Raw genomic sequence first — 15,265 nt, forward strand, 5'->3', positions numbered from 1 at the left:
AAAAACTTTACTTAAAGTCAAGGTATACCACGTCTACCACTTCCCACATCTACATAAGTAGGATCCACATGTACAGAACATCTCAAAGAACCATGCTTTCTGTAAAGTAAGTAAACATTCTTTCTGTGATAAAATCCAGCAACCTAATGCACGGTAGCCTATTATAACTCTAATTGAAACTAATTGAAATTCATCTGCTATTACCTCTCCACTTTCCATGAAAATAAAAAAGTGGGATGGTTGTAAAGTAAAGAACAAAACTTCTCTAATGGCCCAAAATGGATCAATTATTTTCCTCTTTAGGTAAAGACAGTTTACTGCTTTATTAAAAGCATGTTTGTAGACATGCTGTAGCATTAAAATTCCAGTGCACGAATCACTGAGTAGGGCTTCTGTTGCTCTGTCTAATATGGTTGAGTCTTTATTATCCAAGCTGAAAGGATTTGGGTCATGCTGGGGTCATAGAAATCTTGTATTTCCACTTATAGGAAATGATGAGAATGCTCTGTCATGGAACACGGGCATGTAATATTAAATGATAAATACTGTGATGGTCTTTATTTATGATTCCTGTTTTTCCGCTGAATATTATTATGTTTACTCACAGATGCATTTTCATGCAGTTAAATAATAAAAACATCTTGAGGAATTATTGTCTGTCTGATGGACATAATTTTAGTCTATAATGAATATCTGTAGTTCCTACAGTACAAGCACTGTAATCTAAATTCACTAATATTGTAATAAGCAGAAACCATAAATTGTTGATTTAACAGAGGTCAGTAAAGGAACAATGTTTTCCTTAATTAGATGTATTGCATTTAATGTTACTATATAAAACAGATTTTTATTTTTTCTTGAGTAACCCAGTGCTTAATACTGATCTTGCATATATAGAAATGCCAACATATATTACAGCAGCTGACCTTTCCTCTAAACATTTTGGCCTACCAAAGTGCTAAGATATGTGGGTTTCTCAGGCTTGAATGCCTTAGAGCAGGGGTAGGCAAACTTTCTGGCCTGGGGGCCCCATCAGGGTTCTGAATATATGGAGGACCAGGGTGGTGTATTATATTGCTCCCTGTAGGAATGTGCTACTTACTGCTGCCAGTTCCTGGTGCTCTGAGTGGCATGGTAAGGGGGCAGGGAGTGGGGGGGAGGGGGTTGGATAAGGGCCGAGGGGTCCAGGGGGGCAGACAGGGGACAGGGGTGTAAATAGAGGTTGGGGCAGTCAGGAGACAGGGAGCAGGGGGGGTTGGATAGGTCCGAGGTTCTGAGGGGGCAGTCAGGGGGCAGGAAGTGGGAGGGGGTCGGATAGGGGGCAAGGGCCAAGCTGTTTGGGGAGCCACAGCCTTCTCTACCCGAGTGTAGTATACTAAACTGCTCCCTGTAGGAATGTGCTACTTACGGCTGCCATTCCTGGTGCTCTGTAAGTAGCACATTCCTATGGGGAGCAATTTAATACACTAGACCTGGTGACTCTCAGCCGTGCTGTCCGGCAGGAGCTTGCAGCCCCATCACCCAGAGTACATAGGCGCCAACTCCGTGGGAGCTCCGGGGCTGGAGCACCCATGGAAAAAAATTGGTGGGTGCTCAGCACCCACCGGCAGCTCCCCATGGCCCTGCCCCGCCCCCTGCTTCAGCTCACCTCTGCCTTCTCTGTGAGTGCATTGCCACGTCCTGCTTCTCTCCCCTCCCTCTCAGGGCTTGTGCCATGAAACAGCTGATTTGCAGGGCAGGGACGGACGGGGCAGGAGGGGGAACGCAGCACACTGGGGGAAGAGACGGAGTCAGGACGGGGATTTGAGGAAGGAATCCAATAGAGGCAGGGAGGGGGCAGAGTTAGGGTGGAGACTTTGGGGATGGGGTTGGAATGGGGATGGGCCCAGGGGCAGGGATGGAGTGGAATCAGAGCAGGGCAGGGGCGGGGAAAGGGGCTGGGAGCATGGGCACTTTAGATTTATTAGAAATGAAAATATCAAATCACATTTCATCATTGTTGTCTTTATTTTCTTTTTCCATTGCATTTAGCCTGGACAGTGAAAAAGATGGTTCGCTCTCACTTCTTAATTTCCCATTCTGGGTCTTGGTTTCAGAGTGGTAGCAGTGTTAGTCTGTATCAGCAAAAACAACAAGGAGTCCTTGTGGCACCTTACAGACTAACAAATTTGTTAGTCTGTAAGGTGCCACAAGGACTCCTTGTTGTTTTTATTCTGAGTCTTGTATACTAGCACAATATTGCTGTTTCAGGTCAACAAATAGGTGTCATGGCAAAAAAGATGAAAAAAATAAGTGTTATCATGGCTCAACAAGTATATTTTACAATGTACACCAGAAGTAAAATTTCCCATTATCTTTAGTGGGGAAATTAATGTTCTATGTTAAACTTAGCAAGATAAGGAAGTCTCTTGTCATTTATTGTCATAATCCCAGAATTGCAAATAAACGTGTTCCTTCCCAGTGATCATTCACGTGATCAGCAAAAAATGTGTCCCACTACTAATGAGAATCTATATTGATGGTGAAACACTTTTGCATTCTCATAAAACTATGAAGAAATACGTTTATTTGGCATCTACAACTAGGAAACTAATCTAAACAATGTAAGATAACATTACAATCAAAAGGGCTTCCCTTATCCGTTAGCCATTTTGATATTAGCATTCTTTGGAGCTAGAGCTTTGTATAACAACACCTTCTTAGCCTCCACTACAGCACTGTGCAAGTGTCAGCATCACATGCTTCCAGTAAAAACAGTTTAGTCTATGGAATAATAAGATGTAGGTTGTAGGGATTCTCTTGCTTTCAGTGACACTTAAATGTCAATGTCAAGATGGATGTACCAGTTAACTGTACAGGAGAGAGATTGTCTATTCCAGTCATTCACTCACCTCCTCACATGAGCACAGTGCTCAATGCGAAAACAAAGCATCCTTGGCCCGTGCACTGAAATGCAGAAAAATAAATCCTACCAGAAAGCAAGATCAAGCCAAATGTGTATAGAGAATAAAGTTATGGGGCCAAACTCTATTCTCAAAATTATGTAACCCCCAATATAGCCAATGCAATCCTCTCTGCGTATTTCAAATGTAAACCCTTATTGCAGTGGTTTTCAACCTGTGGTCTATGGACCCCTGGAGGTCTGCAGACTATGTGTAAGAGGTCCACAAAAAGTTGTCATTGCCATATAACAGTGGTTTTCAACCTGTGGTCTGCGGACCTCTGGGGGGGCCTGCAGACTATGTGTAAGATTTCCAAAGGGGTCCGCACCTCCATTTGAAATTTTTTTAGGGGGCTGCAAATGGACAAAGGTTGAAAACCACTGCCTTGTTGGAATGGCTGCACTGTTTCAACCCTCTGATTTCCTTTGAAGTACATGTTTTCCTGACAGATTTTTGTTGCATACCAAACCATGGGCCAGTTCTGTGTGCACAGGGAGGAATCAAGACTCTTCTGCCACACCATTCCCCGTCTTCCCATATTAGGCAGAAGAACCCCCACTGTGGTGTCCAGAATCCTCACTCTGAGGGAAGAGGTGGAGACTGGACATGCTGGGGGTGGGGGGCTGTGGTATGCACATTCTTCTCCTTCCAGTTTTATGGACCGTACCTGAAAAATTACGGCCACAAGCTATAGTACCTTCTCTTTATATTGCTGTTCTGGAGCTTCTGAGGTCCTCTGCAGCCCATTGGTTCCCCCTGTTAACGTGGCTCAAATCGAGCTGTGTTGCCAGAGAGCTGACAGAGGGATAGGCACCAGGAGCCAGAGCTGGTACAGAGGCACAGGACCTCCCTATGATTGCCCAGACCTCTTGCAGCTCTCCAGAGATCTGCCAGGTCTGGAGGTGGGCCACATATACTTACTCACAAGGGAAGAGGCCTCCACCATTCTCCCACTGATGGGACAATGAGAAGAAATCTCTGTGAAGGATTCCTCATGACGATTTTTCCCCTGAAGTCCACTCCTGCAGCTCTTGCTGCAAGAGGAGACAATCCAGATCCATTTTTATGTAATTTTCAAAACTTAAAAAAAAAATGTTTTCCTGTTAACGTGATATTTCTACATTTTTAGAGAAAATACATATGTTGTGATTTTGATCCTGTCTCTCTAATACATGCTTTAAATAAGCAAAATGGGGGAAAGGGACAGAGGGGAAAGGAAGGGCAGGGTACAAGATTTTTATTTTAGAGATTTTCAATCAACATAGTTTAAGTTCTGGGGTCATAATGTATGTCATACTTCTGTAATAAGTACTTGCCTACTTTGTGGGATATTTTGCACAAATTCTTCACTAAATTTTCTTAGTTACTGTTGCTAGGTAGCATTGTTTGCTTCATCGCATCAGAGCGTTAAGGTCAAAGAGAGCAATTCTGTATTATCATCGTCTGAGTTACACTGATAGAGTTGTTGTTGTTGTGTGTCTTAGAATTTTTTTCCTTTTTCACCCAGGGAATGTCATTGTCTATGGGAATACCATTGACATTTACTCCACAGCACAAACCCTCCTATCTCTTGGAATTCATGGTTCTCGCATACATCTTGTGCAGCCACCGCTTAGCTCAAATGTAACTTGCCTTAACAACAACGCAATCGAAAAAGCTGTTAAAGAGGCATTGTCAAAGAATGATGTGTATGTCTATTATGACAGTATATTGGCACAGTGGAATGAAGGTGACCACCCAGATCCTATAACATGTGCTTCTTTCACGACTAATACAAGACCATTTAAACTGCAATGTACAGTAAGTATATGCTTTGTATTCCTTTTGCCCAGCCCACAAACATAACCAGGGATTAGCTTGGTCTGATTGGTTTATCTAGATTTCAGTGTATCTAGAAGATTTAACATTTATTTATTAATCTGAGGAATTTTTTTTAAAAATCCAAATAAAAACATTTTAGATTTACAAACAGATTTGGATTAAAGTGTTTAAATCAACAGACGTACAAATTGCTATTCACTGTTGAATGACAGATAGTTATAATTTTTTCAAAATCATTCTTAAAATACTTCTGTTTAAATATTTGCAGTACTCCTACCTATAGTGATCTAAATTTGGTTAGGAAACTGAATTCAAGTCAGATTGTAAGATCACAGTGTTAATACTGATATGCATAAAATTTAACTTACCCTTATTCTAACTATTTTAAATAGATTTTCTTTACCAGGAGGAAATATGTATCAGCCCTCTAAATTCAGGACTGCAATTAAAATACAATATCAGCACTGCACTATTTGGGCCAGGCCTTTAACACTTACCTATCAGTTGGCTTAGTTGTCTGTCTGATTAAGAACCACTTGTATGAGTCTAAGTTTCAGGATATGCACTTACAGGCAGTTACATGACTAATTTGACATGTCTTTGGTTTGCATGCATTCCCTATTTGTGTAGTAAGTTTGCCCACCAAGTTGGAGCGGAAGCCCTCTCATGAGGCTCCAGCAATAAAGTTCCCTCCCAGTTCTCTACCCCTGGAATCTACAAACCCTTTCCTCTCCCCAAACATTCCCTCTTGCCCCTCCTTCCTCCTCTTAGCAACTTGTCCAATTTCTCCTCCTCCTCTCTATAAATGCTTCATTCTTCCTTCCCTCTCCCTTACCCCAGCCATCCCTCCGTCTCTTCAACCTATCCTTCTCCCTTCCTCCCCTCCCACACAGAGCCCTTAGTCTGTTCTGTCACCAACTCCCTCATATCCCCTCCATCTCCCCCACTCTTTCCCCCTTCCTCCCCTCAAAGTGCCCCTATTGTTCCATCATTCACCCCTCACCTATTCTTTTGTGTCTCCCTTTCTGTTTGTCCCTCCAACATTATTGCCTTTCCCTGCTCTCCCCCTGCAATGAGTCTGCCATGGTCACTTCCCAGCTCCATGCTTTTCTGACCCCAGAGAGTGCTCCTGTAGTTGCTGGGACTGTGTCTCCTCTCCTCCTAGCCCTGCCCCATCCCTGTTTGGCAAGGCTCTGCTCTGCACTCAGTCATCTGGGTGAGAGAGGCCCAGACACTGGGGAGCCGAGTCTGCTCCAGAGAAGTGTTTCATTTTAGCCTTCTGCCTTCCCAACCAGGGGACAAAGTGTCTCGTAGAGCGTTGTGCATGGTAGCAGGCAGCCTACTGGAACGTACAATTTTCTTGCTCCCTCTCCATAGATATTACACAGCTGGTAAGTCTAATTTATCTCCTTCTGCAGTGCCTCTGCTGTGCCAGGGTGCCAAATTCCATGCCCCCTTCGTTTCCCTCTCCCACTGCAGCCTCCATGTTGTCTTCCATGCCACCCCATGTGGATGGAATGCTTTCTCCAAATCTTAATGCCAAGTCACCAGTCTCTCCTCAATAACATTCTTCCAAAGTCTCGCATCCGCCATGTCACCTATGTTAAAAACTCTGTGGGACAATCAAGTCGTGTTCATATCTTAATTCTGTAGCTGCTTATTCTTATTATTGATCAATCCTTGTTTCACCCAGCCTCTTCCACGCCTTTTTGAATCTGTTTCTTGTCCTCACTTATTAGACGTGGCAGCATTTGATTTGTTTAAATAATTTTGATGGATAATGTCAATGCTTATTTTTAAGCATTTTTTGCTATTTTTATCAATTTAAATTTTCATGGTTGTGCAAAATTATGGGTTTAGCATTTTTTTGCTGATTTTTATCACTTAAAATTTCACAGTTGTGGGACATTATGGGAAGTCAGACAATGGGATTTGGAGTCAGACAATAACTATTTAATGACAGTCGAGACTGAGATTAAAAAAGAAAGCTTTTTAACTGTTAATACACAGACCATCAACATCAGTGCAAAATGTTTAGCTTTAAACTCTAATAAGCTCTCTAGCAAAATTTTTCTTACTTTGCCTATCTGTAAATTTTGATTATTGATGGAAATTTTTTTGTCAGTTTGTGTGTGTATGATGAAATTGATGTTTATTGACATTTACTGATAAAATCTAATCCTTTCAAGCCTACTTATAATTTGTCTGCATTTAAGGCCTGATCCAGATTTCCAGTGATCCTGAATCATTTTGGGTGAACACTCTGACATCTAGATTGCTGACGTGATTGATGAGAGCATTTTTCAGATGTCTACTGTGGTTTTTCTTTTTTGTATCAAAAAAGTAGTTTTTGACCAAACAAACAATCTATTGCACTTGAAACATTCAGAACTGTGATATGAGTTCATCCAGATTGCATGGGTTGTGATTTCAGTTTCTACCCTCACATGCTTGGGTCAACAGTCCTCACTCACTTGGCAATATACTAGATTTTGGAAGGATTGCTCCATCTACCACTGGGGTTACTTGAGGCAGCTGCTTTACCTTCATGGCTGCAGACTCCAACTGACTCCAGAGTTCTTTGTGGCAGGATTCTTATGTTGTGAGTAGCCCAAGGTGGATGAATACATTTTTCTGCCCAGGAGATATGTCCTCTTGTGCCAGTGTCTAGGTATTTTGCCGCCCCAAGCACAGCAGGTAGGCTGCCTTTGGCGGCTTGCCTGCGGGAGGTCCCTGGTCCCGCAGATTCGGTGGCACGCCTGCGGGAGGTCTGCCAAAGCCGCGGGACTAGCGGACCCTCCGCAGGCATGCCGCCAAAGGCAACCTGCCTGCCATCCTCGTGGCGACCGGCAGCGCGCCCTCCATGGCTTGCCACCCCAGGCACGCACTTGTGTCTCAAAGCTCTTGGTCTGCTAGTTGTCAGAGTATCGTTCACACCATACGCTTGAGGAAAGGATTTTTCTCTACTGCCCAGACTTACTGAGACACAAACCACATGACCCAGTTATCTGTAAACTGTAGTCCCTATGTGAAATGTTATTGTAACAGTTGGTACCCTCAAATCCCCATTTTTAGTCTCAAGTCATTTCCATTTCTACCTTGAATAGGCCTTTTATCTGTCTGTATTTCTTTTACATCCCTATTAAGATAAGCCATGTGTTCATTCACCCAGATGTAGCAAAAGTTTTCAACCAATTTTGAAGACAGCATCCATTGCAGCTCTCCTGGTTTTTGTAGAATTTGTAAAGTTCTTGCTTGAAGCCATAAATGTACATGGCGAAGCAGGGGAATGTTCCTCACTACATCTGATGTGGGAGTGTGAAACAGTGGCCTCTTCCAATACATTCTTGGACTGCCATCTGCAGCTGATGCTAGTTTTGGTAGTTTTATAGTCCTCGTTTGCCTAGAACGCCTCAGCCCACTTTTCTAGGGAACTGAACTGCTTGCTTATTTCCCACAAGTGGGCATATGCAGAGGGCATTTGAAGAAGAAAGAGAGGTTGCTTACCATTAACTTGTTCTTTGAGAGTGTTCTCTGAATATTCATACTACCTGCCCACCCTCCCTTTTCTTTACAGTCTCAGATAAAGAATTCCATAAGTAGGGAAGGAACTGAAGGGCAGATGGGGCCACACACATCCTTTTTATACCCTTGGAATCCTCCGCAGGGCCCCGTGGGCAATTGGCCCAGTGGGACTGCTGATTAGAAATATCCTGCAGCTTGACACCAGATATATATATATTCCACCAGATGCTTCAGAGGAAGGAGCAAGAATCCCACAGTTGGCAGATGTGGGATAATCTGACACCCCTTGTAGGTCTCATTCTGATCCCTAATTATTAGAGATTTGCTTAAGCCCTGAAGCATGAGGTTTAATAACCCTTCCAAAATTTTCATTATAATTATCTGGATATTCTTGCTATACATATAAATGTCTAATACCTTTATCAATCTTGCTAAATTATTGGCCTCAGCTGCTTCCAGTGGCAATGAGTTCCACAGTCTAAGTAGACATGGTGTGATAACGTTTCCTTTTATCAGTTTTGAATTTACTTTTTATTCTTCAACTGCTTGCTCATGTCGATTCCATTCTAGATGTGTGCACGCCCATGTGCACAGTCGTCAGAGACTTTTGCCTTAACAGTATCCGTAGGGTCAGCTGTGGCGCCCTTGGGAGCACTGCACTCATGCGTTGGTATATTAGGCATTCCTGGCCCTACGGCCTCTCAGTTGGTTGGAGGCCTTTCCCTTGCCTAGCAAGTGGTTAGCAGTTCTCTCCTTTCTTCCAACTCTAAGTATCTTGTAAACAGTTCGTTCACCGTAGTTAGTTAGTAAGTACCTGTTAACTAGTGTAGTTAGTAAGTTATGTCTACACAATGCAGCTTTTAGCAACACGGCTGTATCACTATGTCACCCACGGCAACGGTTAGCCATCAGACTCAGGCATCAACATCCCCACCGTGGTCATCAGAAGGGAATTCCTCTGGCACAGAAAGGGAGTTCAACCCCTTTCCAAAGCAGCACAGGTGCAAATTGGCACCTGAGGCCACGTCAACCGCAGCAATGCCATCCTGGCAGCAAGGCCAGTGGTTGGTGCAGTGGCCTTGTTGGAGAGCGTGGGGTATGTTGGTTATGCCGATGCCCCTTTCACATCATTCTTCATTGCAAAGCACAATCAGACGCTGGAGTGGAGAAGCAAGTGCCCACTCCAAAACCTCCTTCCCCCCTGATGATGATGTCCCTGGGCCTCCTGCAGTGGTCCAGTCATCTGTCCTCATCTCCAGATGAGGTGGTTGTGGGAGCCTTTCATGCCAGCATGCCAGACAACTTTAAGGAGCACCAGATTCTGCTTCAAAAGGTGGTCACAAACTTGGGCCTGGAGATGGATGAGATGACAGAGCAATCGGACACCTTGTTTAATGTGCTTACGGCATCTGCCCCCACACATGTTGCACTGTCAGCACACAAGGGGGCCTTGAAAATAGCCAAAGCCCTCTGGCAAACCCCGTCTCCCATCTCACCTCCAAGAAGGCTGAAAAGTAGTATTTCGTCCCAGCTGAGGGTTTCGAACACTTGTACACCCACTCCCCTCCAGGCTTGCTGGTCATTTTGGCAGCCAATGAGAAAGACAGAGAAGGGCAAACCAGTTCTACCCCTTCCCCCCCAAAATAAAGAGGCCAAGAGGCTGGACCTTTTTGAAAGAGATTTATTCAATGGCCAGCCTTCAATTCAGGATGCCAAACTACCAGGCTTTAATGGGGAGATACAATTTCAACTTACGGGACTCCCTCCATAAATTCAAGGATTCCAAGCCCCAGGATTCAGCCTAAGAATTTGGGGCCCTAGTTGAGGAGGATACATCAGCAGCAAGATGCTCCCTCCAAATGGCCTGGATTGGATTGCAGCTGATTTGGGTGCCAGGGTGATCACATTGGCAGTGGTCATGAGGCGCAGTTCCTGGCTTCAAACCACAGGCCTGTCCCAGGAGATGCAGTCCTCCATCCAGGACCTCCCGTTTGATGGGAACCAACTCTTTGCAGCACAAATGGATGCAAAGTTGCACAGACTGAAGGACACTCAGGCCACCCTCCACTCACTGGGTCTGCATATGCCACAGTTGACAAGAAAGCAGTTTCAACCATCCCTGCCTCTAAGGCCTTGGCAGCTCCGGCAGGGATCTGCTAGGAGAAGAAACAGAGACATGAGTTTTAGTCATCGCCGCCCTTTCTCCTCCTGCTCACCAGTGCAACCTGGCCCAGCGAAACATCAATATGCACTTAGCCAGCAGACCCGAGACAATGCTGGCCTTGGTAGAGCAGTGTTGCAAGCTGCATGGCCATGAACTCTGAGCCCACCTCAGGAATACTGCTTGTGAGTCACCTAGAATAGAATCGACATGAGCAAGCACTCGAAGAAGAAAAAACAGTTATCTACTTTTTGTAACTATTGTTCTTCAAGATGTGTTGCTCATGTCCATTCCATTACTTGCCTTCCTGCCCCTCTGTCGGAGTTGCTGGCAAGAAGAAACGGAGAGGGTATAGGGCTGGCAGTGCCTAATATACCGACACGAGTGCAGCACTCCAGAGGGTGCCACAGCCAAACCTACGGATTCTGCTAAGGCAAAAATCTCCGACAACTGTGCACGTGACCGCGCACCCACCTAGAATGGAATGAACATGAGCAACACGTCACAAAGAACAACATTTATGAAAGGTGGGTAACCGTTTTTTCCATTGAATGTCCCTCGTTTGTGTTGTAAATAATAATTAAAAAAATGTTAAGTTAGAAAGAGATGCAAACCTTGTTGAAGAAAGAACACATGATGTATAAGCAAGAAAATTTTAAATAGAAACCTAGCATCTCATAATTCTTATGCAAAAATCTTTTACTTGACTTGTTTATATTTTATCATTCATTTGTCTTCATGTACTAATAAATGTTTAAAATTATGCCAAACATTTGTTAGTTGAAAAATAGAATACCATTAGATCTACAAAGTATAAAAACTAATCTGGCAAACATGATAGTTATCGTTTCTCCTAAATATTATAGTTTTAGCATACAAAAATATATGTAATGCACAAATACCCTTTCAAATACATGAAATTGTGTTATTTTCAAGTATATTGTTTTTCAGTTTGGCTTATATATTGCGGGGGGCGGGAGGAGAATTTTGTAAAGCCTTGTGTTCTTTATCATATACTTGTAATGACAAAGATTAAATATCCTGAACTCAAGTACATATTTTAAAGTACTAAATAATATATAGCTATTAAAATATAGTACATCTAGTTAACCAGAAAGTAGGAAATTATGAATACTCTTAGCTCAATAAATCTCAGCTCTTTGGGTCCCTTTTAATTAATCTCAAAATTTGGTGAATAGGCCACATCAGAGTATACAAAGTCATGTTTTATTTTGTGCTGTAGTTTGTAAAATAAATCACATTAAATAATGAGTCACACAACCTCATTTAATATATTAGACAATGACTAATGTAGTATGACCTACACTTATTACATCTTTTTAGGCATTCTTTAACTTTTCCAACAAGGGAGTGGATTATGAAACCTTCAAGGCGATTAATGACGCGTGCCTTGTTTATGATGGAAAACTTGTGATTGATGCCAACTTCCATACTAATGATGTTACTATCAGAGCGGCAGGTCCTTTAACCAAGTTCTCCAATATATATTATGCAAATGAATGGACACACAGCAATTTCAGTTCGAAAGAGATTGGTTTCCAGCTAGCTGCAGCTATGCTGAATCTCTTTGATCCAACTCTTGAGCCAGTTTCTGAGCCACCAGAAGATCTGGATAGACTCATCCCTATGTACAAGGGATGTAAAATTCAAGGTGTGTCAAAACAAATTCTTCAGTTTGTTACACTTCTATGTTTTCTTCATTACTTCCTTCTGTAGCACAAATTATTAGTATTGTTGGAATTTTTTATATAAGTAAATATTAAGTAACAAATTGTTGAACTGTAATAAACTTTGTTGTACACCTGAGCTGATGGGCACCTGCAGTAGATATGTTACTTTATTTATGCTTAACCATATTACTGAAGGAAGACTCCATGTCCTCACACTTTGTCACTACCATCAAACTTGTTCTCTGTTCCGTTTGCTGTTCATTCTTCATCTCTATCTTTAGACTCACTTCTTTATGACAAGGTGTGTCTAGCTTAACACTGTTTGATGAGAACATGTAGTGCAGCTAATTAGATCACTTATAATTAGCTTGTAACAATACATACTAGTTTTTAGCCTACAATACTTGAAATCTTTCAGATTTGCCTCTCCCAACCTTGCAGTTTACACCTTTGACCAATTGAATTTTCTGAGAATTTCATATTAATGATCTAATTGTCAGCAACAAACTTGTGAAAAAACTCAGTTTCTTTCTATCTGTGATTTATCCTTGTTCTTATTAGGGACTGAGACAACAAGTTCAATAAAATAAACTTTTTCTTAAATCTTGCGCCAAAGTAATCAGTTTTGATGCCAAAATCCAATGGTAAATGATTCCTAGTAACACATAGAAGGTTCAATTTTAGTGTGTCTCTGCACTTCCTGGTTTAGTCCCAAAACAGAAGTGTCAGAATGTGCCAAGAAATTCTATTCTCATGTTATTTCACATTGAGCCAAATCCTGGAGGTAACAGAAATTGTGTTTAAAAAAAAAAAAAAAAAAGCTTAAGTCTTGTGAGATTTCCAAAGTAAAGTTAATCTGAAACAAACTGGGTATCTGACATTTTGGGGACCAAACTTTCAAAATCCTTTGAATGGATGAACCATGTTGTGTGAAATTCACCTCTACACAGAGAGCCAGCACGAGCCCTCAAGTCTGAGTTAACCGTTTCACAGACCCTGTGTTGGCCCTATCTATGTATAGGCATGATTTCAGCCATTGCGCCTTTGGGCCCATAAAAAAATCACAGTCGTGTGTGCAAATGGGGTAATTGCAAGTGCAATGTTCCCTCTGATCTATTTGCACATGTAGTATGTCTGATGTGTGTTATATTTGGACCGGCAGAGGAAGAGAGAGTCACAGAGGGAACAGATAGAAAAACAGCTGTCTGCTGTGGTGGTAGCTTTATTGTCCTGGCAGCAAAACTGAAACCAAACACGTAAGTGAGGCTTTTCACTGGGGCAGAGGGACTGCAGAGTGCCCAAATGTTTAAAGGGACAGGACATCACATTCTTCCACCCTCCTTCAAAAAACTTCACAAAAATATATACATTATCATTTACATGGCTAACAAAAAACACTTTATAACCTAATTAAAGGTTACAGGTAGAGTACCGCAGACTCTTAAATTGCAAGGGATTATTCTGTCCTGGAATAGCAACTCCCTAACTAAATAATTTATAAGTTCAGGTGCACCACTGGTGTTCACACTCTTGTGATAATGTGGTGATGGTGGTGCGGCAGGCAGTGTGCTGAACAACAGGAACAGTTGATAAGGAATCAGTTGCATCTGGTAAGGAATCAGCTAGACCAGATACCAAAGTTTCTTCCACCACACCATCAAAATTAGTAGTTTTAACTGGAGAGGTTTCAATCAAAGGAACAGAAAGTCCTACTGGAACATCCCTGGATTTTGGTACTTGCTGAGACTGCAACTGATCTATATGTCAATCCACAGAGTACAACGGGATAGTTTCACCACAAACAAAACAAATCCCATGCATTTTACAAGATATCCAGGTACCCATTTCATTCCACAACCATAGTTGCAAGTTCACATTAAGTCTCCCGCTTCAAAAGAATTATGACAAGTCTTACGTCATTGATCATTATGCACGGCTTGGGATTTGGCTGCACAGGAGGCACCATCAGGACATTGCAGGTCCCAACAGGTACGCAAATATCGCTTCAAGAAAAGAGTTGCAAGTGACTCCTGGATGGTGGCATGTGGTGCATTTCTGTAGACAAGTAAGAAATTGTCCAATTTCTGCTGATGACTCAAAATACACTTGTTAGCTCTTAAGGCATGGTTAAGTGTCTGTACAAAATGTTCTGCTAGTCCATTTGTAGCAGGATGGTATGGAATAGAGTCTATGTGATAATTCCATTTGAAGCTAGGGACCTCTGAAATTCTCCAGAACACAGTTGAGGTCAATTGTCACTCACCAACTGTAACAATAAACCAAAATTATTAAACAAAGTATAAAGGTGTCCAATGGTCTTGGTAGCTGTAGTAGAAGTCATTCTGAAAATTTATGGCCATTTCAAATGGGCATCAACTACAACCAAAAGCATGTAACCTTCTCATGGTCCAGCAAAGTCCATGTGAATACGTGTCCAAGGATTCTGAGGCCAAGACCAAGGATATAGATGAACTGGGCTAGGATCATGCTGAATTTGCTAGCACCTAGTATAGCACTTGATCATCCTCTCAACATCTTTGTTGATCCCTGGCCAGCAGACATGACTCTGGGCTATTGTCTTCATCCAAACAGTGCCACAGTGATCTTTGTGAAGAGGTTCTAAAACCAGAGCTTGAAGTGATTCTGGACCTGACACGAGCTGTGTAAACTGGGGGATTCTTGTGTTCCAACACTATACCTTTTATTACCATACCCTTCACAAGAGAGAGCATATCATCCTTAGCACTTTCTTTGTAATGGGTAACCAATGCATCAAACGGAGATAAAAAACTTTGTTGGAAGTTTCTTTTGGGTTGAGGAGAGTGCTGTTCGTGCTTGATCACCCTCTGCTTGCCAAGTGCCTACACTGCAGAATGCAGAATTCTTCTTTTGGCTGCAATTCGGCACCCTCTGCTGACTGAAGTCCTCAGTGCAGGATAAAGCTGTCTCCCTGCCTGCTTGCACATGGTTCACCAAAATGGCTGCTTGTTTCCCCATCGCTAGGGTTGCCAGTTTTGTTTGGATGTATTCCTGGAGATTTCATCACATGACATAATTTTAAATTAAAGATTAATCTTTAATTCCCAGAGACTCTAGGCCAATCCTGGAGGGTTGGCAACCGTACC

At 42.4% G+C, this 15,265-nt stretch overlaps 1 protein-coding gene across 1 annotated transcript in view; it reads left to right on the forward strand.

Moving 5' to 3' along the window:
• Positions 1–15,265, forward strand: part of CFAP61 (cilia and flagella associated protein 61) — a 189,331-nt gene that overhangs the window by 126,914 nt on the left and 47,152 nt on the right. The window contains 2 exon segments of the mRNA XM_030558110.1: positions 4,450–4,742; positions 11,794–12,121. Of these exon segments, the coding sequence (XP_030413970.1) occupies positions 4,450–4,742; positions 11,794–12,121 (621 nt within the window).

The sequence above is a fragment of the Gopherus evgoodei genome, chromosome 3 (assembly GCF_007399415.2).
Source record: "Gopherus evgoodei ecotype Sinaloan lineage chromosome 3, rGopEvg1_v1.p, whole genome shotgun sequence".
In the NCBI taxonomy this organism is placed as follows: Eukaryota; Metazoa; Chordata; order Testudines; family Testudinidae; genus Gopherus; species Gopherus evgoodei.